Source organism: Natator depressus, chromosome 6 (genome assembly GCF_965152275.1).
Source record: "Natator depressus isolate rNatDep1 chromosome 6, rNatDep2.hap1, whole genome shotgun sequence".
NCBI classification, from domain to species: Eukaryota; Metazoa; Chordata; order Testudines; family Cheloniidae; genus Natator; species Natator depressus.
In genome coordinates, this window is record NC_134239.1 from 58,491,956 (window position 1) to 58,518,993 (window position 27,038).

The following is a 27,038-nucleotide window of genomic DNA, read 5'->3' on the forward strand; positions in this document are numbered from 1 at the left end:
TCTGTGGGGCAAAACCAGCCTGTTTATAAGTAGTATTTTAAGTAGTCCCCCTTGGTGAATACACACAGCTCAACAGGTGCACACAGTCCCACATTCACACACACACAGACTATTTCTTCTGGCTTACCAAAGTAACTGTGTTTTTTGCCACTATTTGGACTGCCTCTGCTCCTGGACCAGTAACTTTATTTGTTGTCTGGAGGTTGACTGGCGTATTCTGTGCATCGGTGCTGAGGACCGCTTTCTGACTGTTGATTGCAGTAACCATGGCAATGGTAGGTCTTTGACCCACAACAGAGGCAGGCATGGTTGCAGTTGCTGCTTTCAAGACGAGAGGTAGTGTCTTAGTGGTGATCATAGACGTTGTAGTCACAGTTTTCTAAGGGAAACAGAAAACACAGCTTAAGAGTTTAGAACGTTACATATTGGACAGGATGTTGCTTATACTTGAGCTCAGTCAGTCAGAAATTATAGGTAAAAATGGGAGAAAAAACAGCATTGATTCTGTCTGCTCTCTAATATACACACACTTTACCCTATGCCTGCAAAAACTGGAGAAATGGAAAAAATTCTTAATCTGACAAAGCCCTGAGATAAATCTTTACTAAAACTTGCAATCATACAGAAAGTATTGTGAACAATGCAAATATAGTATGCATGTACAATGGGAAAACACATTGTGAGATTAATCAGGTGTTAGTAGAGGCATAGCACCTACTTCTCTTACATCTTTTAGCTTTGTATTATTGCCACATGAATATTGTCATGAGTGTCAGTTTCAGTTTCAATCCTTTAAATGTGAAAATTTATGGAGCACATCTAGTAAAGATACAGTCCCAGCATCTCTCTCATCAGCAGAGATCCAAACCTTTAGAGGAAAGTTTTCTATTTTTCAGATAATTTAGTTATCCAAAATGATCATTTTATTAGAGGAAGGAGGAGGAAACATTTCAACATTGACATCTTTAAGGACAAAGCTAGACCTCAATTTTGGATATCCATTTTTTTGTTTTTAGTTATATGTACAGTAATTTAGCAATCTGGACTCTTCCCTTCCCTGAGAAGGGCAGGAGGCCAACTAGCTAACTGCGGCTACAGAAGGAAACTAGAAAAATAATAAGCTTGGTGGAAAAATCCTCCATCACTATTTCTGTGTTACAAGGAAACTGATATGGGAGGCAGCCAGTTTTTAGTTTCAGCCTCAGGCTGGATACATCCTGGAGTTTTAAGTGTTGACTTTTAGTTTGTCCAACAGGCAGTAACCAATTAAATTTCACTTGTTCATACTGGAATTTTCCTTGTCCTAGGTTGCTGGACAATGTGATTTCTCTTGGCCTCACCTGAAGACAGCAATTTTGGAGCCTCTAGTCCCAGCACAAATATGAAATGCCTAAATCTACTACAGCTGCAAATATCAATTCTCAAGATTAATATGTTAAGTCCCAGATTTTTAAATATATTTCGGTATTGCTGTGCTTACAGCTGCAACACCTAACTGGTTTAGGAACCTACATCTCATTTTCAAAAGTAATTTAGGCAATTTATCTAAAACCCATTGACGTTAAATAGGAGTTTGTCTCCTAAGTGCCTAAATCCCATTAGAAAATGAGATTTAGGCTCCTAAATCAGTTAGGCTTTGCAACACTGAGCAAAGCAATGCTTAAGTACCTTTAAAAATCTGGGTTAAAGAGACTGACTACCCCTGCAATATTTTCCTTTAAATTTTACTGTTTACTGAAATGTTTGTTAAGGAGAGATGGGAAAGGAGAAATAATCACGCAGAAGAGAACAAGGCAACTATTTCCACATGATGCCAGATCAAAATATACATTTTTAAAAAAATAAAGACAAATGGCAGCTAAAGGAACTGGTGAATGAACTTGCTTTCTTCTTCATCAGATCTACTATACTGATGTCACTGCATCTTTCCAGACTTCTTGGTGGAATGATCAGATGTTCCCAGTACAAAATGAGAACCATGGCCTGCATCTCTCTGATGCAAGTGCTACTATGCCCTAGAACAGAAGAAATGTTGGGCCAGGTATCAGGTGACACTTTTTTCTGGTGCTAACATGCCTGCTTTATGTCAGCTTATTTTAATTTCACCATTCTTTCCCCTCCTTAAAAAACAAATCCATGTGTAATTTCAATTGTTTTCCCAGGTAACTTTTTCAGTATATTTATTACATTATTTGGGAATTTATTTTGCCTTAATTACCAGTATTCTTCTAATTTCCTACTGTTTAGACGATATACTCTAGTTTTTGAACCCCTCACATGTGAACTATTTTCACGAGCAGTGAATTTGACCCTTTATAAATTTTATCAATCCCATTTATAACGTTGTCTTCTGTATCACAAGAATAAGAATAACTCCCTTAACCTTTCTTTATATCTTCGATTCATGAGTTTCTTTATTGACCTCTGCTGTACTCTCTCCAGGACAAGCAACCTCCTTCCTGTTGTGCAGTGGCATTGAACAAAGTGTTCCAGTGAGATATAACAGTAAGAGGATCATTTTCATTAATACTACATTCACCCACATACATTTTAAAGAAAAATGTAATCAATCATGTAATACAAGACATGACTCTATCAAGGGCTTCTAGTGAGATCGTATATAACGAAAGCAAACCTCTAATCAGCAGAGCCCAGATAATGAATTTCCCTCTGTCACGTTGCTGCATGTTAATTATTTTTTGGCAGCTAAAGATGGAATATTTCTATGTGAATATCTCTATATTTCAGTTTATGTATTAATACTGATGTAACATCAGCAGTAAGACCATAAAATTTCACATCCATAGCAATGTGATTTTTTAAAAACAGGTTTGCTGCTTTTTACAAATCATACAATATTGGATTATAGTAAAATGTTACCATTAGGGCAGTATATTTACCTCTAATTAGGTTGTCTCTAGTCCTAACTTGAATTGCAATTGAACTTTCACCTAAAAAATTCATTCTGCTGAAGTGCCTTGGAAGATATGTTAGTTACAAAACTTTAAAAAATCAGGAAACTTTAAAAAGAGGCAAATATTTTACTTTTCCTAATAGGTACATAGGCTTTTCTCTTCTAGGAGAGAAGGCACGTTTTGTTAGTCAGTAGAAACACGGCAGAGTGTGAATGGTAGCGAGCAGAGGTTCTCCAGATTTATATCAGTGTAACTGAGATTAGAATAGTTTTTAGGATGCAACACTGTTCATTCATTCTGTTCCAATGGCAGTGTCCCTTGCCCTTCAGCTTATTGATGTTGTCCAAGTGCCATTGTTCTTATTCATAGAATCCAACCCCAAAAGGGACCATTATAACCTCCTGTGCAACAAAGTCTGACCTCCTGTGCAACAAAGACCATAGAACTTCCCCAAGATAATTCCTAGAGCAGAGCTTCTAGAAAAAACATCCAATCTTGATTTAAAAATGGCCAATGATGGAGCATTCACTACAACCCTTAGTAAATTGTTCCAGTGGTTAATTACCCTCACTGCTAAAAATGTACATCTTATTTCTAGTCTGAATTTGTCTAGCTTCAACTTCTAGCCATTGTATCAAGTTATAACTTTCTCTGCTGTCTTGAAGAGCCCACTACCAAATATTTGTTCTCCATGTAGGGCACTTAAGGACTGTGATCAAGACACCCCTTAACTTTCTTTGTTAAACTAAATAGATTGAGCTCCTTGAATCTATCGCTGTAAGGCAGGTTTTCTAATCCTTCAACATCCTTCCAATCCTGGCTCTTCTCTGAACCCTCTCCAATTTATCAACATCCTTCTTGAATTCTAGACACTAGAACTGGGCACAGTAAGCCAGCAGTGGTCACACCAACACAAAATACAGAGGTAAAATAATGTCTCTGCTCCTACTTGAGATTCACCATGACAGATATGACAGTATCTTCCAATAACCTGGGAAAACCTTATTCAGGTCCCACGGAGGGACGGGGTCCCGGACATGGGGTAGAGGCACTTCAGGCCCTTGAGGAACCTGACCTTCATGTCCTGAGTGAAAATCGACCTGCCCTGGAGCGGTGGATGGAAGGCTGAAATAGCAGCCAAGTGGACCTTAATGGAAGAAAGAGACAGGCCGTGGAGCTTGAGGATACAGAAGATAGTCCAGGATTAACTGCAGTGAGGCTTGCTCAGGCTGAATACCTTTATTCGAGGTCAAGCATGTGAACTACTCCCATTTGGCCAGGTACAGGGCTTTCTGCTGCACAACACGACCTGTTGGACACCAGTCGAGCATCTTGCTCCTCTGCATTTAACCATGCAGCAGCCAAGCTGTCAGGTACAGAGCTGTGAGGTTTGGGTGCAGATAACTGCCATGGTTCTGGGACAGCAGGTCCGGCTGGAGGAGCAGCAGCTGTAATGGGGTGGCCACCAAAAGGTCCAGCAGCGTGCCGAACCAGTGCTGGTGCAGCCAAGCCGGTGCTATGAGAATCACCTTTGCCCTGTGCTGCTTGATCTTCATGAGGACTCTATGGATTAACAGCAGTGGAGTGAAGGCATACATGAGGGCCCCCAACCACGGGAGCAGAAAGGTGTCTGACAGGGAACCCCTGTTGATCCCCTGAATCGAGTAGAAAATGTGGCACTTCCTGTTCTGCCTGGAGGCAAACAAGTCCACTCGGGGAGTCCCCCACCTCTGGAAGATGATGCTGACCACCTCCGGATGGAGCAAACCATTCGCATCCCTGGCCCCGGGGAGGTGTGCAGCTAAGGGATGAATGGCATGCTGAACACAAAAGTTCCACAGCCTGAGAGCTTCTTGGCAAAGGACTGACGATCGGGATCCGCCTTGCTTGTCAATATAGAACATTGTGGCAGTGTTGTCTGTCAGGATCTGAACCAACCTGCCCTTTATATGAGGAAAGAAAGCTTGGCAGGCCAAGCAAACCGCTCTGAGCTCTGACATTTATGTGTAGGAAGCAATTGTTACTCAACCAACAACCTTGCATGCTGAGATTTCCCAGATGGGCTCCCCACCCCAGACAGGGTGACAAGATGACAAGAACAAAATATCGGGACACATGGGGTGGCAGCCACAGACTCAAGCCCGCCACCAGGGCTGGCTCTAGGTTTTTTGCTGCCCCAAGGGGAAAAAAAAAAAAAAAGCCGGAGTGCCGCCGAAGCAGAATATCGGGACAAATGGCGTCCCGACCGTACATCGGTCAGGACGCGGGACAAACAACTAAATATCGGGACGTCTGCTCACCCTAACCCCAGATCTGAGGCATTGTAGACTAGGGTAACCGAAGGGGCCAGAGCCGCAAAGGGGACTCCCTCCAACACTGATATGAGATTCAAACACCATGTGAGTGATGACAGTATGTGGTTCGGTACCTAGACTACAAGGTCTATGTTGTGTCTGTTGGGGATACAGACCAACCCCAGCTAAGCCTGTAGGGGCCTGAGGCGAATCCATGCGTACCGGACCACGTAAGTACAGGCTGCCATGTGACCCAACAACCTCAGGCATGTGTGAGCGATGGTGAGAGGGTGGCCTCGCATGCATGAGATCAGGTCTGTCATGGCTCGGAATCGGGCTCCAGAGAGGAAGGCTCTGGACCAAGTAGAGTCGAGGACTGCTCCAATGAACTCTATGCGCTGCACCAGAACTAAAGTTGATTTTTTTCTCGTTTATTAATGGACCTAGATCATGACAGGTGGAGCGAACCAGACTGAGGTGCAGCTGCACCTGATTCCAGGATTGGCCTTTGATGAACCAGTCACTGAGGTACAGATAAGTCTGAATACCCCAATGCCTTAGGTAAATGGCCACTGATGGCATGCATTTTGTAAACACTTTCGGGGCTGACAAGAGACCAAAGGGTAGTGCTGAGAACTGAAAACAGCACTGGCCCAGCATAAAACGGAGGAACTTTCTGTGTCCTTGGAAGATGGAGATATGGAAATATGCATCCTTTAAGTTGAGGGCAGCATACCAGTCTCCCAGATCCAGGGAGGGAATAATGGAGGCCAAGGAAACCATGTGGAACTTCAACTTTTTGAGATGCTTGTTGAGGTGTCGCAGGTCTAGGATGGGTCGCAGGCCCCCTTTTGCCTTCAGGATTAGGAAATAATGGAAGTATAACCCTTTTCCCCGCATTTCCCAAGGGACCTCCTCTACTGCCCCCATTTTGAGGAGGCGGTCTACCTCCTGGGAGAGGAGTTGCTCATGAGAAGGGTCCTTGAAGAGGAACGGGAAAGGGGGACGGAGGGAGGGGAGGCTAAGAACTGTAGGGTGTAGCTTGAAGATATTACGTTGAGCACCCAACAGTCCGAGGTTATTTGCGACCAGGTTGACTGGAAGGGCCGCGACGGCTGAGGAAAAAATAGGAGGGTGGATCTTGGAATATGACTGGGGTGCAATCCTTGAGCACACCCTCAGAATGCCTGTCTTTGGCTCCCATGGTGTCTTGAAGGGCTGGGCTAAGCAAGCGAATGGGAGGACGAGGGGCATTGTCATTTAAACCCCTTGTCTCTGTCCTTTCTCCTATAAGTGCCCTTCTGGGGAGGCTCCCAGGACCTAGGAGGAGAGAGAGGAGAGAACTGCTTCCTAGCCTGCTGTGGAGCATGAAGGCCCAGGGAGTGGAGGGTGGCATGGGAGTTTAAGGTCATGCAGCCTTGCATCCATGAGCTCAGAGAAGAGCCCCTGCTCCCTCATACGGGAGGTCCTGGAGAGTGGGCTGCATCTCCTCGGATAAACCCAAGGACTGCAGCCAAGAGCTGCGCCTCATCACCACTGCAGAGGGAACAATGCTGGTCACCAAGCCCCTTGCGTCCTAGGCCATCTCGAGGGTGCCCCTCACCATTGATTTGCCCTCCTCCACTATTGTGGCCAACTCCTGGGTGCGGTCCTGTGGGAGGGCCTCCTCGAACTTGCCAAGGGAGTTCCACAGATTAAAACTGTACCTGCTCAACAGGGCCTGGTGGTTCGACACCCGAAATTGCAGATTGGCCATCGAATAAATCTTTCTGTTAAAAAGGTCCAGTCTCTTGGAGTCTTTATTCTTAGGTGTGCTGCTCACCTGTCCCTGCCTGTCCCTCTTGTTGACTGTGGACACAACCAGAAACCCAGCAGGTGGGTGCGTATAGAGGTATTCACACCCCTCTGTGGGGACATAATACTTCTTTTCTGCACTTTTGGAACTGGGCAGAATGGAAGAGGTCTGCCACAACTCCTTAGTGATCCCGAGGACCCTTGGGTGGACTGGCAGCATGATGCGGGCCGAGGCAGTGGAAGATATGACATTGAAAAGGTCACCCACTTGCCGCCAACTCCTTAATTTTCAGGTTTAAGTTGTCAGCCACTCTCTTAAGGAGAGCGTGGTGCTCTTTAAAGTCATTGGGGGGAGACTATCAGTCTGGGAGAGCCCTGCCACCGCTTTATCCAGCAACAAAGACAATGAGAGCATTGCAGGTGGAGGGGTGGGTTCCCCTTCCCCTTCTGGGGACGGCTCCCTAGGCATTGGCGCCTGTTGTGCTGTCCCCATGTCAGATTCCGCACTGTGCTCCGAACCCAGTGCTAGGAGTCGTTTGTCCGAGGCGGTTAGGGGGGAGTGGTGGGAGTATGCAACCGGCATCATTCGTATACCCCAAGGATTCCAACAAGGCCATTAAGCCGGCCACTGGCCCTGCTGCCATGCCGCCACCGCAGATGTTGTGCAGATCTCTGGTGCCGACTGAAAGCCATACTTCCTTGGTGAGGGACTGAATTCTGGCTCCGACTCGGACCAATCCCCTTCCAGTGACCAAGGTGGGGCTCTGGAGGCCTGCGTCTGCTGGCTGACCCTTGCTGAAGACCGATGCCTAGAGGATGGGGATCAGCATCTGTCCATTGAGCGGTACTGGAACAGCGGAGACCAGTGCTGCGATGGTGAGCGGTCCCACGCTGGTGGGGATCGATGCCTGGGAGATCATCTAGGTGATAGGGATCTGCGCCGGGGTGATCTCTGGTGAGAGGCTGGCCGATACTGAGAGAACGGAGATCAGTGCCTCGATTCCAGTGTTCCATGCCTTGTAAAAGGAGGGCATGGTGCTGGAGAACTGGGTCTTCTGGCTGGAGACTGAGGTTGCAGGGCTGGGGTCCTAGGTCATGGAGATGCTTTTCAGGCACCACCAAGGGGGAATGGTACCAGGCGGAGTGCTCCACACCAATGCTGCGGTGCTGGAAGCGGAGTCCGATCGTGAGGCTTCCGACGCAGGACGAAGTGCAGCCTCCATGAGAAGGGCTTTCAAACGGATATTCCACTCCTTCTGGGTTTTGAGACAAAAGTTCTTGCAAATCCTACACTTGTTTTTTATATTGAATTCTCCCAAGCACTTCAAACAGCTGCTGTGGGGGTCACTAACAGACATCGGCCTGTTGCATGACGAACACGGTTTGAAGCCTGGGGAATGGGGCATGCCCTACTCTGGGGCAAAGTCCCAGTGAGGACTTTCAGAGTAACAGCCGTGTTAGTCTGTATTCGCAAAAAGAAAAGGAATACTTGTGGCACCTTAGAGACTAACCAATTTATTTGAGCATGAGCTTTCGTGAGCTACAGCTCACTTCATCGGATGCATACTGTGGAAAGTGTAGATCTTATATATAATAAGATCTTCTACACTTTCCACAGTATGCATCCGATGAAGTGAGCTGTAGCTCGCGAAAGTTTATGCTCAAATAAATTGGTTAGTCTCTAAGGTGCCACGAGTACTCCTTTTCTTTTAGCGAGGACTTTAGCAACTAAACTAACATTTAAGTTAATGGCTAACTAACTACCTAAGAACTATATACAAAGATGACAGACAATGGGCTATTAAGAACCGCTAACACTCTTGCAATGCAAGATAAGGTGCTCTGACCAACTATCAGGGATGGTAAGAAGGAACTGAGAGGGCACAGGGTCAGTAGTGCCTAATATACCGATGCATGAACATGGCACTCCAATGTGCCACTGCCGACCCTATGGATACCGCTAAGGCAAAAATCTCCGACGACGGTGCACATAGGCATGCACACACCTAGAATGGATCGACATGAGCAAGCACTCGAAGAAGAATTATTACTCTGATTCATCAAAACACTAAAGCATATACTTAACTTCAAGTACTTCAGTATTTTATTGAACTGAGACTTATGTGATCACAGAACACCTAGTTCTAAGTATAAGTTTTACATGAAGAGTAGACCTTGAAGGTTAAAAAAAAGAATCGTATACTTCAGGGAACTCCAAGAGTGAATTCTACCATACTCCTATGTAAACATGACCTGCTCTACAGTGCATTGTGTTTTAACCTCTGCTCTTCTGTGCAACTGTACTAGAAAACTGTTCCACTGTATGGGGTGAGTCATACTGATATAATAGACCTTAACTGCTTCTTCAGACTCACTATGTATAGATGCCTTATGGGCTACAATTCTTGCCCTTGCATACTAGAAGAAATACTGGTTAACATTTACTTTTAGAAAGGTGGTACTTCCTCCATTCCTGAACTTGGAGGTTCTGAACCCGCTTTTAACAGAAATAACAAAAATCATAAACTGCAATTTATTTTGACTTTGGTTAGAAGTGACAGCAAAAGAAGGGACCAGGAACAGAACCCCACTTGTATGTGAACAAAGGGGCAAATCCATTTGCGCAGAGGGCCACCACAAGGCCTACACACCATTTAAGTCCCACTTGAACTCTGTTTCAAGGACTTAAATTAGCCTTTATGCTCATCCCTCTGCACAGAGATGAATTTCACCCTAAATAAACAACATGCCCTGCATATCACAGAAAGGCTTCCAGTGTTTTTACCTGTGATCCAATCAGGTTTGGAGAGGGTGCAGTAGACTGCTGCTGCTGAAGTTGTTGTAGTGGTTGCTGTTGTGGATTTTGTAGTTTGTTTTCTGACTGTACCAATGGCTGTATTTGAAACTTATTATCTGGCTGTTCCTGCTTTACAATCAGATTCTTCCGCAGCTGTTCCACCACTCTCTTCTACCAGATGAACAGAAACACAAACAGAAATGGTTATAGAATTTAGTTGCACATATATATAAGTAAATAAAATAAATAAATAAATAAATAAGAGGATAATGCTTTAGGACCTTTTTTACTGGATTATGGAGGCAAAACGCAAAGGATTCATATTGTCACTCTGGTAAGAGAAATGCGTCATATGTTTAGAAATAAAAGAAATCCTGACCCCACCACTGCCTAAAATAAATCCTTTTCTCCCACACGGCTTAAGAAGAAAGAGTAAAGTGTTTACTGAAAAAGTCTTGTTCAGAAGTTCCAGCAGGATTTCTTTTTTTAGGATTTGGGAACCAGCGTGGTCTAGTAGATGGAACACTGGATTGGGACTCATGAGACGGGGGTTTTATTCCCAACTCTGCCATTGGCCTAATGGGTGACTTGCCTCCATGCTTTTGGAACAAGTTTAGCAGGGGTGTTGCCCTAGTGATAGAGATGGGCTTTTTGCTGTCCCTATGAAAACCACCAAAATCTGGCCAATTCATAAGCTTCTGAAAATCGCAGTTGGCACATGATCAATACAGACTTATTAAGAGTCTCAGAGTTGACACTGATTGCTCCTCTGTCCCAGTCTCATCCTGCACTGAGAACTGGATGAGACATGGATCCCTCAGAAGAAGCAGGCAAGCCTTCTTAACTAGTCTGCTAGCTCCTGATTGGTCACTTTCTCCAGGCCCATCTCGGCCTCTGGAGGACTAAATCTTGTTGGTAGCCTGGTCTGCACAGGTTTACTTTTAGCTGGGAGTGTCAGGGCACTGACACTTCCAGCAGGAGTGCAGAGAAGGCCTGATAGACCCCATCACACACCTCCCCCTGCAGAACGAGCTTTGGGCCCAATCTCCCCCTTCTGCAATAACCCCACTATCTTGGGGAAAGGAAACTGCACCTTGGTGATGTGAACTCCTTTGGTTTTGCACATGAAAGGCACATTGTTGCAGCACCAAATACCACTGAGTAACACCAGGATTATTGTCCTTCATCGTCTGCAACCATTTAATTGATGCATGATCCATTATTAGGTCAAAGGGAACACCTAAAAGATAATAATGTTAAGGCCCTACAGCCAATCTGATGGCCAAGCACTCCTGCTTGATGGTGGAGTATCTAATCTCTCCTCACTGCAGTTTCCAATTTAGGTATAATACTGGATGTTCCACACCTTGAAAACTATATGACAACACTGTTCCCAAAGCAACTGGGGAAGTCTGAATTTGCAGTAAAAACGAGCATGAGTAGTCCAGGCACCGAAGGAAGTTGACATAGGATAATGAGGTTACCTACCTGTAACTGAAGGTTCTTTGAGATGTGTGGTCCCTATCTGTATTCCACTGAGCATTATGCCCATGCACCATGCGCCCGGAGCCGGACCTTTTGAAAGTAGTACTGTTCAGCTGTCCGTGTATGCGCCATGGTCTTGCCTGAGGTGATAAAGGGACGGTTGGGCCACCGGCGTCTCCAGTTCCTTCTCTACCACAGAGCTGTTGAATCCGCAGCAGAGGGAAGGAGGAGGATAGGTTTGCAATACAAATAGGGACCACACATCTCAAAGAACCTCCAGTTATGGGTAAGTAATCTCGTTTTCTTCTTCAAGCCATGGTCCCTATGCTATTCCACTGAGGGTGAGTAACAAATAACCAAGCGTCCATTGCAGAATCATGCACTAGAGTGTAGTGTGTGGAAAAGGTGTGTACTGAACTTCATGTGGCTGCCTTGCATATATCTGTGAAGGGCACATTGTGGAGTGCGGCTGTAGTTGATGCTTGTGATCTCATGGAATGGGCCCGAATCCCTCGAGGTGGGGATCATCCTGATAACTGATAGCAGTGCATAATGCACCCCGAGACCCACTTGGAGATTCTCTGGGTGGAAATGACTTGCCCTTTCATTCTCTCCACCATGGCAATGAAAAACCCAAGGGATTTCCTGTACAGCTTTGTCTGCTCAACGTAAAAAGCCAATGCCCTTCGAATGAGTGAAGCCTTCTTTTCTCATTCGAGGCTTGAGTAAGAAGGTAGGTAATTGAGGTGGAATTGGGAAGCCACCCTGGGTAGGAACTTGGGGTGAAGGCATAAAGAGATCTTGTCTTTATGGAAAGTAGTAAAGGAGGGGTTAGCCATCATGGCTCCCAGTTTGCCAATCAGCCTAGCCATAACCCATGGACGGCCATAACCCATGGACGGTGCAGAGTACTTCTGAGACTTGGAGGAAGACTTACTGCCATTGTTATGTGCATCCTTCCTTGGTTCATGGCTAAGCCCCAGTGTGGGGTTCTTAGCACTGGTACCAACGAAGCCTGATGGAGGTTCTGCGGCAGAAGGGGCACGCTTCGCCTATTCAGGCTGATGTACTGGGGGGGAAAAGGGGAGGGGGTTCCCCATCCAAGATCTAATACTGCTCCCATGGCAGCCTCCATAAGGTCTTTCCTGAAACGGAGACTCTGGTTCTCCCAAGTATGGGCAGGAGAGGCACATACTTCACCTGGACGCAATATGGGCTTCCCCCAAGCAGTACAAACAGCGCTGGTGCTCGTTGCTGATGGAAAACTAGTGAGGGCAGGAAGGACAGCCAGCGTTTGAAACCCAGCGTCTTCAGCATAATCCAGTACCCAGGCCCACATTACGGAGGTGGAAGTGGGGGTGTAAGGTTGGGGGAAACACTGTCGAAGTGGCGTCCCAAGTTCTAAATCAGGTACGAAAGGAAGAATCGAAGAAAAACCAAAAAATAAATGCAGAACAGATAAGAAATTTAAACTACAAACAGCACTAACGATAGTTTTGAAAGTTTTGGAAAGTTCATCACGAGGATGATAGGAGTAGAAGCTCCGACTTGGATCATGTGGCCTTGAGAAGGAACTGGAGACGCTGGCAGCCTGTCGCACCGTTTATCACCACTGGTGAGACAAGGCAGACTAGGGCACATGCTCAGACCACAGAACAGTACTACTTTCAAAAGCTTTGGCTCCAGGCACATGGTGCATGTGCTTAACCCTCAGCGGAATACAGACAGGGACCATCACTTGAAGAAGAAAGTCTTTATTTTGGTAAAGGGCTTGTTACATTCAGTTATCCACTGGATTGCTCTGGTTGCAGTGGCTTTCATGAGATCTGCCAAAAGAGCTGCAAAATGGGACATGAACCTTCAGTAACAGCTTGTCAATCCCAAGAAAACCTGTACCTGTTTCTTGGGTGTGAGAACACAGGCCGTCAGTCTTATCTTGTAGGGGTTGAATCCATCCATTTCCTATGAGACAGCCTACGCCTGAGACCACCACTGCTTCAGGAAAACCCAGGCAACCAAAAAAGGCCTGATAGATCCCATCACAGGCCCCTGTCTTTGTATGCATTATGACGGTCTTAATTAAATGATTTCACACTATATTTTCCACAGACCCCTATCTCATTCAGAGTACAGAATGGACAGTGCTCAGTGAGTGTATTGTTACTCAATATTCTTTTTATCCTCCTCATTCAAAGTGTGGCTTCAGGTCTTATCTATTATACATCATCCAACCCATGGGCAGCGGGTCACATAGGCAGGGGGAGGCGTTGCCGCCCCAAACAACCAGGCATGACCCCACCCCCTGCTGTGACGCTGCAGCTCCAGTAGTCCTCCTGGCTCCCAATCCAGCCCCCCAGTACTCTGGGTCTGGGGCCGTGCCTTCCCACGCTCCGGAGCTGGGGAGGCTTGGCCACGTGCTGCCCTCCCTCCCACGCTCCAGGACTGGGGCTGCACGCTGCCCGCCCTCCTGAGCTGTGGAGGATGGGGCCACGCACCGCTTGCCTTCCTGCTCCCCCGGGTTGAGAGGATGGGGCCGTGCGCTGCCCACCCTCCCAGTGTGCCTTTGGGGCTGGGGTGCTAGCTGTGGAACTGGGCCAGCGGCTGTGGGGGGGAGGGGGGCAGCGGCTCTGATGGAGGTGGGGCTTGGCTCCAGCGGGGCCTTGGCCGGAAAGGGCAGGGCTGGGGTTTAGCCTCCCCCAGCCAGCGGTTCACGTGCCACCCATGATCCAACCCCTGTACTGAATGCAAAACTATTAATTTCCTCATGGGCATTTCCAAGGTGCATTCACTGTACTATCCAAGTATTTCACAAACATCAATGAATTTATTTTCAAAACACCCTTATGCAGAGGAGGTGGCATTATTACCCCCATTTTACAAATTGGGAACAGAGGCATAGAGAAATAAGGTAAAAAATGTCTACTAATTTGGGTGGGACACCTAGGGCCTGATTTTTCAGACTACTTAGCATTTTTAATCATTGTATGCATTCAAAATACAGCCCCAGTCAAGGAGTACTCAGAAGTTCTGCAAATATTGCCCCTGTTGTTTGGGCACCCAGAAAATTCATTATACATCTTTCAACATCTAAAACAAATGAGGATGGGATTGTACAGACAACAGCTTCGTGCACTACACAACCCTGATTCATTCCCAGAATATACAGTATTCTGTGGACTGAACGAGACAGTGGAAAAAATAGTATGTGATCATGTAATTAAATACTGGATACCTCAAAAAACTCACAGTTAAACAGTAAGCGAATCTCAGTTTTAACTACAGTAGAACTCCTGCTCTACTTAAGGGGTCCAAATGAAGGCTGCACAGGCACCCTTAATTCTGACATTTCCTAACTTCTGATTCCTTGACTTTGCAACTTCAACATTTTTTCATGTATTTTTAAAAAATTTAATTATTACCACCACCACCACCACCACAAAGAAGGTCTAGTGGGGGGGGGGGGAGAAATCATGGCACAGGCATTTTTTGCAGGGGGAGGGTAAAGATTTCCTACTACTTTATAGATTTTATGAAAGGCAAGGATGACTTAATATAAAAGTTCCCTCTCCTGATAGCTTTTCTTCATCCTCAGAGGATCACTTTACAGGCTGAAGGACTGATTAGCTGCCTCACATGGGCAACCTGGGCTCAAGGATAAGCTCAGCTTCACACTCGCACCTTAGGGCAGGCTAGGGTTGGGAACAACATGAATGGGATACTTTCAGTCTTTTGGGTGGCACAGGAAAAGGCTATCTTGCTTTCCACATACCCCCTCCCACGGTCAATTTAGGGCAGATTCAAAGTCTCAGGAGAAACAAGTAAATCCCTCTTGACTATGAGGTCATACGCTCCAATCCAACTCTACAGTGTGCCCGCCTCAAGAGCAATGAAATAAATGGGAAGAATGGTGGCCTAGTAGAAAGGGCTCAGCTAAAATTGGAATGGAGTAGATAAATTTTAATGGAATTAAATTCCATTGGATATGCAATGCCATCAAAATCAAATCGCTTTGTGAAACTGAATTGATTTTGCTGGAATTTTGTTTTTTAAAACCAAGAAAGAAAAGTTCTAACAATGTCAAAAATATCCTGTTTTGATATTTTTGGAATGAATCATTTTGATTTTTTGATTTGAAACTAATTTTTACTTTCTGTTATGGTATACTATAATACAAAATTCTAAAAAGTAAAAATTGAAATAAAACATTTTGAATTACCTGAAACAATTTTTTGGAAGGGGAGAAGGGGGAAATTTTCCTTTGTGGAGAACTTTGAAATTTTTGGTTTTTGCACCAATTTGGAACTAAGCTAAATTTTGCAAACTGAAATTCTTTTGCAAAACAGAACTTCTGTCCTCTACACAACTCTAGCTGTAATAATCCATGCTTTTGATTCCAAATTCCCTGCCTAAGGGAAATTAAGACTACGCTCGCACCTACTAACCTCCCAGAGAAAGAAAGCAGTCGGTGTGGGATGCCAAATTGGAGGGTTTCATATCTGTAACTTTAAAAAGTAGATCAGAGAGACTGCCCACTAGAAAGGAAATTCAACTCTTGTTAAGTACACAATGAAACTTGTGAATTCACATTATTGACCTTTTTGCAAATGACTGAATTCAGCAACTATCAAGTGTATCAAGCAAAAGCTATTTGGCTGCTAAAAATGCTCTTTGATATTCTGAGGAGAGTCAGCTGACAACTCTCTCCACAGTTGTATGCCAGATACTTGAGATTAAAAGAAAAGCAGATCCAAAGTCACAGAAAAATTGGGAGTTTGAAAATGACCAAAGTGAAAATTAACAACTTCCTATTGTATTCACAAAAGTGCCAAAAACTGCCAAGGACTAACAATGCCTGAATCTGTTTCTTCCTACTGCACACAGTAAAGACAGTAGTGTAAAAATATTTTTTTAATTCAAGAATTTTATATGGAGACTTAACTGGTCTGTGTCTGTCAGCCCATTCATAATTTAACAATTTAACAATAATCTAAAATTGCTTTCTGAAAACATCAACCATGGTAACAAGCTAAAGTGCCATGTCAGCAAGCAGAGACAGGAACTGAGAGAACAAATTTCCAGAAAGTAACCCGAATTGAGGGGGAGGAGAGGAGAACACAGCAGAGGACAAAATATAAACGCAAATTTGTAATACCTGCCAAAAATGAACTCCACATAAAAACTGCACAGGAAACTAAAGAATTACTGTACCCGACACAAACAGGTCCATAAGAAGCCATCCATAAGAAATTCAGTGATAATGGTGTTCTTCTACTGATTTCCTAACTCAAGGAAACCAGCAGCAACCATGCAAGAACTCGTTCCCACAGTGTTCTTTACAACAGAAGGGAACAGTAGGAAAAGGAGAAAAAAAAGGCAGTCAGGCTTGAGTACTCCTAAACCATACAGTTACAGCAAGGTGACAGCCAATCAGAAAGGGATTTCGGAGAGTAGGAGTCAAGTGAGTCACATCACATTCACAACTGATCCTCCCCCAGGTCCTGAAACAAAGCCCAGGAGATCTGGGGAGGAAAAAAAGGAGCGAAACACTTGCAAACTTTCATTATTACCCTGCAGGAAAAAGATGACTGCATACTTGGCACAGGACAGATAGCATAAGCAGAAAAAACTTGTTTTGTTGGAAGTCTACTCTGGCTTTTTAGAGCATGCTGAGAGCTGCTTGATAGCCTCATTTTCTACCATCCATAATTATTATAAGGATATTCAGTTGGGAGGAACCACCAGTAAAACTGAAGTTTGTAGGAGAGACCAATAACTTCTGTCAGTTAAATTCCTTCTGTCAATAAAAATACACCTGCATTGAAGCTACAAAATTACTCCACAGCCAGAGAGCCACAGGACAGTGTGTTCATTATTCATTACCAAGGACAGCTGTGAATTGTACATACACAAATAATTTAGTTTCACCTGCAAAATCAGACAGTTTATTACACAACTCCTAAGGCACCTGTCCATATTAGAGCTCACAGCCATGTCTGAAACAGTTTTCAAACTTTGCTACAATGGGGCCAATTTGTACTACACTGAAAACAATTACATTCTATGCAGTCAGATCCGTGAGGGCAAATCTTTGCACACTCATGGAGCCTATTGAAGTCAGTGGTGATCTACCAGCCAGGTGCAAGTGTAATGCTGACAGATACCAGTCATCAACAGGCGGGATCAAACCTAGGACTCCTGAAGCTCAGGTGTATGAGCCATTACTGCATGAGCTAAAAGCCACATGCCTTTTCAGGGCCGCCCAGAGGATTCAGGGGGCCTGGAGTCTTTGGCAGCGGGGGTTCTTCTGCTCCGGGTCTTCGCCGAAGACATGGAGCGGAAGGACCCCCCACCGCCGAATTGCCGCTGAAGACCCAGAGTGGAAGAAGCGGCGGCAGGTCCTTCACTCTGGGTGTGTTCGGCAGCACTGAAAGACACCCCCCCCCCCCGCTGCCAAACTGCCACCAAAAACTCTTGTGGGGACCCCTGAAAACTCTCATGGGGGCCCCTGAGGGGCCCAGGGCCTGGGGCAAATTGCCCCACTTGCCCCCCCCTCTGGGCGGCTCTGTGTCTTTTAGCTAAGGCTGTAACAGACTCATCCATCTCTAGCTGGGCTAGGTGACAACAGAGGGGGACACAGAGCCACACCAAGCAGGCCTGGGTTACACAAGGGTCCACCCACACAGCTCTGTTTGCAGGACTGGGGACTATATTCAACAATTGCAGTGGAACCTTGCTAGAGCTGGATTTGACAGCATAGTGGTTTGAAAAAAATCCCTGTCCACTCTGGGGCATTAAATCATGCTAGAAGTGTGGTAAAAAAATAGTTCTCAAACATGATGTTGCCAGGACTATGCTTAATCAGCTTTGAATCAGTTTGTGCTCCAGTACATACAAGTCTTCAGGGTAAATTTGCAATGACCACATGTTTCCTATTAAAATCAACACGAATTACATATCTAAAACCCTGCACAACCCTTTGAAAATATCTCCTTAAGGTCTGGAAGCCTAGACATTTGCAACTCTTTTGTCCCCGTTCTTACCTCTTTATTAACAGTTTCTTCACATTTTTAAACTCAGATAAACTATCAAACACAATTTGATAGCTTTTTCTGCATCAGACACACATAAGGAAAGGTTTCAAATATGTCCAAGTTCCCCTGTAGTTGCTTTTTCTCAATACTGGACATTTATGAAAAGTTGCCTGCCTCTCATCATTTTAAAATTGGTTGACTCCATCTGAAGCCAACCACCCCTTTCCACCCATAAGAAAAGGGAAAATAATGGCTAGTCTACACTAGAAGCATTACAGCGGTGCAGCTGCATTGTATCTGGTGAAGACACTATATGCTTATTCATACCCCTGAGTGACATAAGTTATACCAACATAACCTGTAGTGTAGACAAGCACTTCCTTCACTTTATTTCTTTACTGTATTCTATCCAAAGAAGACCTGCCAGTCCTCTGCAGTGGCTACTATCAGACCACTTCAAAACCCATTTGTCAAACACTGCTTATTAAGTCTACTGCATAATTTCAGGGCTCCTAGACCCTTGATGTCATCAGGAGGTTTCACTAAGCCCTGTTCATACTGAAGAGTTCAAAGAGTCCTTGGCATCTTACCTGAGTGTTTCTTACACATTGTAATTGTTACCAATATTGATACATTCAGTGATGCTATTGTCTCATTCATGTAGCAAGCCTGTTCCAAGAATTTTCAGGTCTCAGGCTGCAGAATTTTTCCTGGCTTCCATGATGCATAGGCCAGAATTTTCTGGGCCACTATGGCCCTCCAGAAACACAAAAATATATTTTTTAAAACTGGGTCCACTCATTGTCCTCATCCAGATAATTCGGATGCAAAGGTTTTCATAAGATGCCTGTCAGGAATGCTCTCTGAAGCAGAACTATATTTTCCTCACTTTTAAAGTGCAACTTTATTAGATAAGGGTTATTTAAATTTTTAACCAATATTACACACACACACACACACACACACACACACACACACACACACAGTTCAAGGGATTTAACAACTTTTGCACCATGTCCCAAAATTCCCTTTGGTGATTTTGTATTTTCTTTTTAGAACACCCACCAAAAACTATTCCTATAAAAAAAGACATCCCATTTTTATTGTTTAAACATCAGAAACAGAGACGGAGAATATTACAAGGCTATCCATTTTATAGCTTTTTCTACCATGGAAACAAAGCTAGCTCTGTTTCAATGTACCAGTTGCCTGCTAGCGAGTTGCTGTAACTTTCCACCACATTCAGGAAGTGGACTATTAAGTCTACTCTACTACATTTTCACAATGCACTAGGAACATTCTCTATGATTTAAGATTTGCCAACTGCTGAGAATGAAACAGCAAGAGAAAACAACAATTTCAAATAATACCTGAACTCTTGTCTGGGAAAAAAAAAAAGTATTTGCTGGCTATGCCAGAATTTATTAAAGACAATCTCCTCTTCCTCCATTCCCTTCAAAACAATCCTGCTGTTACCGAATGGGAAATAGAATAGCTATGCTTTTAAATAAAACAGAAAGATACCAAAATGTACACTGTAGACAACAGAGCCGATTAAGGAACACTGCCACATATTTATTCTTTAAACTGGAAAATATTTACTAAAGCCATAATTTAGGAGTAGCAAAGCTAAATGCACATATATTTAATAAGGAGGACAAATGTACAACTATCAATAGTAAAAAACAGTAATACAGTAAAAAATGAAGAACTGTATCAGTGAATATGACTGAGGATACAGAGATATAATGCAGGACTCTAGGCCAGAGGGGACAGAAATTATTCCACTGACAGAATGATTCAAGGTTTATAGAAATCTCTGAAATATTTGAATGGCTAGTCTGCACTTTTAGGAAACAATGCAGCAACTACTGTGTTGGTTTTAGCCTATAACCTTTTGTTAACAAAACTCAAGCCCACTCATTTAGAAAGCACTTGATTCTCTGAATACATATTTAGCAGGAAGTCAAGATTCCATGTATTATAGTATTGATTAAACCAGTGCTTATAGTTTATAGATTAATACCACTGCCGCCTTGTGCCTGCATACCTTGAACAGGACCTTGTGTACCAAGGGGAGCGGGGGAAAAGCATACATCAAGCCCCCTCCCCACGGGATCGCAAATGCATCTGTGGCCCTGGAATGAGCAGAGCCACGGGTGCTGGGCATTGGCCCTGGTGGCAAACAGGTCTACCTGGGGAAACCCCCACCTGCAGAAGAGCAAAAGCACAACGTCCGCTCTGAGCGTCCACTCGTGCATGCGATACGACCTGATGAGGTAGTCCGCCAGCTCGTTTTGCACCCCCGGGAGATATGATGCCTTGAGGTGAATGGCGTGGGCTATACAAAAGTACCAGAGGAGGAGAGCCTCATGACAGAGTGGCGAGGAACGGGCCCCGCCCTGCTTGTTTATATAAAACATGGCAGTAGCGTTTTCTGTCAGAACGGTCACGCTGTGATCACTCAGAGTGGCGTGAAAGGTCTGGCAGGCTAGACGAACAGCCCTGAGCTCCCTCACATTGATATGGAGCGACTGCTCTGCTCCAGACTACAAGCCCTGAGTCCTGAGGTCCCCCAGGTGAGCCCCCCCATACGTGGTCTGACGTGTCCATCACCAGCATCATGTCCAGTTGTGGGGCTGCAAAGAGGATGCCTTCGCAAGGCTGGGACTGCCACCACAGCAGGGAGTCCAGCATGTCCCTTGGGGCTGTCACTACCAAGTCCAGGGGCCCCTGCCTGGGCGGTACACCCGAGTGAGCCACGCCTGCAGAGTCCTGAGTCTCAGTCTGGCATCCCTGACCACGTGCGTGCACGCTGCCATGTGGCCCAGCAGCCGCAGGCAGCACCTGGCCGTTGTCGTTGGAAACTGGCGAAGGGAGGCCACCGCTTGCTGGATAGCCCGGAATTAGGATACTGGAAGGCTTACCCTGGCCTGCACCACGTCCAGGACCGCCCCTATGAATTCCACTTTGTGCATGGACACGAGTGTGGACTTGGGGACGTTGACCAGGAGCCCCAGCTCGCGGAACAATCTCCGGGCCACCTCCACATGGCCCCGCACTTCAGCTTCAGATCGACCTGCCAGGAGCCAGTCGTTGAGGTATGGGTAAACCCAGATCCTCTGTCTCCGTAAGAAGGCTGCCACCACCGCCATGCATTTTGTGAACACCCACAGGTCTGCGGCTAGACCGAATAGGAGAACTGCAAACTGGTAATGTTTTTGGCCCACGGTGAAGCGAAGGAACCTCCGATGTGCTGGGTGGATGGCGATATGGAAGTACGCATCCTTCATGTCGAGGTCAGCATACCAGCCTCCCAGATCCAGGGAAGGGATGATGGTGCCCAGAGAGACTATGCGGAACCTGGCCTTGACCAGGAACTTGTTGAGCCTGTGCAGGTCTAAAATGGGACGAAGGCCCCCTCTGGCCTTGGGGATGAGGAAGTACCGGGAGTAGAAACCTTTCCCCCTTAGTCCATGCGGCACCGCCTCTACCAACCCCGCCTCCAGCAGCGAGCGAACCTCCTTCTCTAGGAGACGCTCATGAGAGGGGTCCCTGAAGAGGGATGGGGAAGGGGGGTGGGAGGGAGGGAGGAAAGAGAATTGCAGCGAGTACCCGTTCCATACGATGCGTAAGACCCAACGGTCCAACATAATGCTGGACCACGCACGGGAGAAACGGGTCAGGCGGTTCAGGAAACAAGGGGACGGATCCGGTGGCTGGTCTGGTACACTGTCCTCAAGCGCACCTTCAAAAGCCTGGCTTAGTGCCCGGCTGGGATCTGTGCTGACCTTGGTTCTGACCTAGTGCATTGTTGTTGTTATTATTGCGCCGTCGCCTGTTATCCCTGCCTCGCCTACGGTAAGGTTCATGCCCTTGACAAGGCTGGTACTGGCACTGAGGGGGAGGCTGTGGCTTAAAGGGCTTCCTTTGCGTTACCGGGGTGTGCATACCCAGTGACTTAAGTGTAGCCTTTGAGTCCCCGAGGCTATGCACCCTCGCGTCTGTCTGGTCCGAAAAGAGCCTGGACCCTTCAAAGGGGAGGTCCTGAACGTACTGTGGACCTCAGACGGCAGGCCTGACTCCTGTAGCCACGCTGAGCGCCTCATGACCACCCCCGACGCGATTGTTCTGGCCGCCGCTTCTGCTGAATCCAGGGAGGCCTGGAGAGAGGTCTTAGCTACTGCCTTGCCCTCGTCCACCGGGGCCGTAAACGCCTGTTGGGAACCTTGCGGGAGGCTGTCCTTAAACTTCCCCACTGCTGACCAGGAGTTAAAATTATGCCTGTTGAGGATGGCCTGCTGGTTAGCAATCCTCAACTGAAGGCCCCCTGACAAGTACACCTTTCTGCCAAAAAGGTCCAGGCGTTTTGCCTCCTTGGCCTTAGGTGCCAGGGCTTGTTGTCCATGGCGCTCCCTTTCGTTCACTGCCAAGACCACCAGGGAGCACGGACTTGGGTGGCAGAACAAGAATTCATAGCCTTTTGATGGGGCAAAGTACTTGCGCTCCACACCTTTGGAACGCTGGAGGCCGGGGTCTGCCATATAGTATTATAATTCGATTGGACGGTCTTAATGAGCAGGAGCGCTATTCTAGATGGACCTTTGGGGCTCAAAATGTCCATCACGGGGTCCTCCTGCTCAACTGTCAACCTTCCCACTCTTATCGGTGCTCGAAGCCTTGGAAGACGCTGGCTTCCAAAGTGGGGAACATCCGCGCCTTCCTTTTGACTGTGCCGTGGGCTGCACCGGGGAGGACGAGCAGTGCTGGGGCCTAGTCTGGAGCCAACAGCTTTCAGTGTTTAGCCGGTGCCGTGTCTCCCGATGGCTCCGGGGCACTACGCACCGAGGAAGCCGGAGCTGATGTCGGATGCTCCGGGCCAGTGGCTGCAATGCGGCTTCCATCAACAACTGCTTCAAATGAAAGTCTCTTTCTTTCTTTGTTCTTGGCTTGAACGCCTTGCAAATCTTACACCGCTCAGTATGATGTTCTTCCCCCAGGCAACGTAGACAACGTGGGGGTCACTAACTGGCATAGGCTTGCGGCATGTGGCACAAGCCTTAAACCTGTGGGCCTGCGGCATGTCCCGCAGCCCAGGGTGGGTGCTGGAAGCCTCCAAGCACCTAATCACTTAAGTGTCCACAACAAAGGTATGCTAACTAACTGATAACAGCTATCTATGAGAAAGACTAAGGGACGGCTCTCATCCAAGAGAGAGGTTGTTCCAAAGCCGCCATGGACAGTAAGAAGGCACTGGAGGGGGTCGGGCGGCAGGGGTATATATGCACGGCGCAGTGGCGCCACTCAGGGGGCTGCGCCGGCCCAACGGGAACCGCTAAGGGGAAAAGTTTCCGACGCTCGTGCAAGCAACGCGCACACACCTAATGTGGAATGGATGTGAACACTCGAAGAAGAACTTTTGGTTCAAATGGTTGTTCTAAGAGACGCATACAAGAACTGATCTGGAGAGACAAGGGGATGCAGACCTGAGTTGTCTGTCTGTCAAGAAATGCGCCATCAATCCAAAACGCAACCCTACACCAACTGTTGCTGCTGTTTCTTTGAAAGGGCATGTCTGATGTACTGTCTGAGAGGCTCAATTATTTCAGAAATGGAGTGTCTTAACCTAAGTCAGCATTTTTCATGTGACTTTGAGGTAAAATTGTCAAATAAGTTGTCCTGATAGTTGGCTGCATGCAGTAATAAGGCCAGGGCCCTGCCTTTATGTTTAATTGCTGGAGGAGCAATGCCAGCCAGAACCAGAAGGTTCAAAACTGGAGTTGTCCTGGATGCTTTCATATCATCACTGTTGTAAGTCACTGAATCCAATTTGCCATAATAACGATCACAGTCCCATGCTGTCATACAGTATTTGACAGGTGCAATAATTAGGGCATTGATAGATGGTTGCCAAACTGGTTTCACAAACTGAATTAAGGACAAATTGAAGGAGAACAAAACAAAAAATCCTTGGAGTAATTTTTCCAACAGCTAATTTGAAACTGTGTAGCAGGAGATTTGGTGAGTGAGGTAATATCTTTTATTGGACCAACTTTTGTTGGTGAGAGAAACAAGCTTTGAGCGACATAGAGCTCTTCTTTGAGGCTGGGAAAGGAACTCAGATGTCACAGCTAAATACTAGATTGAACAGATAGTTAAGCATAAGTAGTTAGCACATATACTTTTGGTCCCTTAGAATAGCTTGTCTCTTTCACCAACAGAAGTTGGACCAATAAAAGATATTACCTCACCCTCCTTGTCTCTCTAATATCCTGGGACTGAAATGGCTACAACAATGTTGCATATAACAGCAGATTTGCCAGTCTGCATGAAACTGTTGGACAGTGGTGGATTAGCCACTGGGCCAAAGGGGCCCTTGTCCAGGGGCCCTGGAAAAATGGGTATCCCTCTGCCTCAACCCGCTCCGCCTGACGATACCATGCCCCGGCAGGAGGCAAGCCCCTGACCTCACCCTGCTCCCCGGCAGGAGTCAGAGGCAAGCCCCTGCAACCCAGCCCCATTTCCCTGGCAGGAGTGCACGGGGAGCGTGGGGGGTGGGGAGGCGGTGGGGACTGCAGGTGGAAGGGGTGGGGAGGGGCCCCATCCAGGGCCCCCCAAAACCCTAATCCGCTTCTGCTGTTGGAGGCACAAACAAAATGGTGGCTGTTCCAGAGAAGGAGCATACATGCTGAAGGACCCCTGTAAAATATGCAGATCTTACTTTACTAAAGAAACTGAGCTGTAAGTACTATACACATGGAATACACACATGTATATAAAAAAATTCTATGATGTGGTAGTCAAAGCCATGACGATGTTTACATTATACACCTCCCTGCAAGCTAAAAGGCTAAAGGATTTGAATTTTGAGAACCTCCGTTTTATTGCATTGTTCCACTCTCACTAAAGTCAGGAAAGTATCATTCCCTGCATTTTCCTGAAGGTGTAACTGAGAGGTTAAACAAGGTCATTTCTGGCAGAGCTGATAATGCAGTCCTGCCTCTAATATTGTATTGCAGACCTATTTCACAGCCACAGTCTCAGTGATTGCGAGAATTAATGTGCCAAATTTATGTGCTTGGCTGTGCTGTCTATGTCCACTAAATGGCTTTCTTCTGCAGCCTGTGGATTCTCAACATTCCTCTGAAGTTTAGCAAATAGTTATGTAAAACACTGGCAAAGTGTGTGTTCTATCTAAAGTGCCACAAGTACTCCTTTTCTTTTTATCTCACTCTAGTGGCTGATCCATGTAGAGCAATGGTTTACAAAGCGATGGTGTAGAGCAAGGCCGATCTGCCGCTTGTTCAGAGAAAGCCTGGCGGGCTGGGCTGGTTTGTTCACCTGCCGCGTCCGCGGGTTCGGCCAATCGCGGCTCCCACTGGCCACGGTTTGCTGCTCCAAGCCAATGGGGGCTGCAGGAAGGGCAGCCAGCACATCCCTCAGTCTGCACCGCTTCCCGCAGCCCCCATGGAGCCCCCATAAATTCATGGAGGATAGGTCCATCAATGGGATGGGCAGGAATGGTGCCCCTAGCCTCCGTTTGCCAGAAGCTGGGATTGGGCGACAGGGTTCACTTGGGATCACAGAATATCAGAGCTGGAAGGGACCTCAAGAGGTCATGTAGTCCAACCCGCTGCTCAAAGCAGGACCAACCCTCAATTTTTGTCCCAGATCCCTAAATGGTCCTCTCAAGGACTGAACTCACCACCTTGGATTTAGTAGGCCAATGCTCAAACCACTGAGCTACTTGATGATTACCTGTTCTGTTCATTCCTTCTGAAGCACCTGGCATTGGCCACTGTCGGAAGACAGTATACTGGGCTAGACAGACCTTTGATCTGATCCAGTATGGCCATTCTTATATTATGTTCTTATCATGCATATGCACCAGGGAGATGAATTAAGTTTGAACAGGCAATTTTAATTCTGGCATTTCTTAAATTTTGAGTTCTTGGTTTTGCATCTTTAACATTCTTTTAACACATTATAAAGTGGGGTATATATGATTCTACATTCAACTGCTTAGAAATCTTCATTAACATTTAACCTGTGTAATCTTATTACCGAATATTGAGATGAGGTCATGTGAATAGCACTTCTGTCATTATTATGTGCTGCTAAAATGAAAAAGACTGGAGCTCGTATGTTATGTGAATGATGACACTCCACTATATTTTACAGTTAGATTATTTACTCAAAACTCCAGCTGCACAATTCAGGAATTTACAAGAAGTTCCTGGGTTAACATTCTTTGTTTTTAGACAGAATGTGAAATTTCTTTCCTTTGGAAAAGAAACAAAAATTTAAATTCTAAAATATTTTGCAAAACCACTAGAAATTCTTTATAAGATCAGCAGGTCATTTAAACCCTCAGACTACTGTAGGTCTTTCATTCTTAATCAAAATGTGCTTATCAATTTTTTTTATTTAGTTTAAAAATAGAGGTAGTCACAAAAGTGACTGTGAAGATAGCATCTTGGTGCTGCCCGTATCTGCTCTGTATTTGTCTTTCTGCTTACATTACTTGCAAAACCAAGTCTTTATCATTGCCACACCACTGAACCAATTCGTCTGTGGAAGATCAAGCAACATCAACAGAATTAAACAGCTAGTGCTGACTCAATCGTTATTGTTGCTGGTGGTAATGAGTGGAGACCGAATCTGCAGTCCTGATAAGTTTTGCTTCTGATCCACAAATTGAGCAAATTTAGAAACTCTATCT

General features: G+C 45.9%; 1 protein-coding gene and 1 long non-coding RNA gene across 8 annotated transcripts in view; one reads left to right on the forward strand and one right to left on the reverse strand.

Annotated features, from left to right (window-relative positions):
• Window positions 1-27,038, reverse strand: part of PHF21A (PHD finger protein 21A) — a 236,619-nt gene that overhangs the window by 29,834 nt on the left and 179,747 nt on the right. For 6 of the 7 annotated variants that reach the window (XM_074955353.1, XM_074955348.1, XM_074955352.1 and 3 more), the window contains 2 exons: window positions 9,789-9,971; window positions 128-379 (listed from right to left, as the gene is read on the reverse strand). In XM_074955353.1, coding sequence (XP_074811454.1) covers window positions 128-379; window positions 9,789-9,971 — 435 coding nt within the window. Of the gene's footprint in view, window positions 1-127; window positions 380-9,788; window positions 9,972-16,493; window positions 16,542-27,038 lie in introns of those variants that run through there. The other variant, XM_074955350.1, reaches the window with a different exon arrangement.
• Window positions 1,905-8,473, forward strand: LOC141989091 (uncharacterized). The gene is made up of 4 exons (XR_012639913.1): window positions 1,905-2,048; window positions 2,443-2,505; window positions 5,657-5,737; window positions 6,504-8,473. It is a non-coding gene; the product is annotated as an uncharacterized LOC141989091 (long non-coding RNA).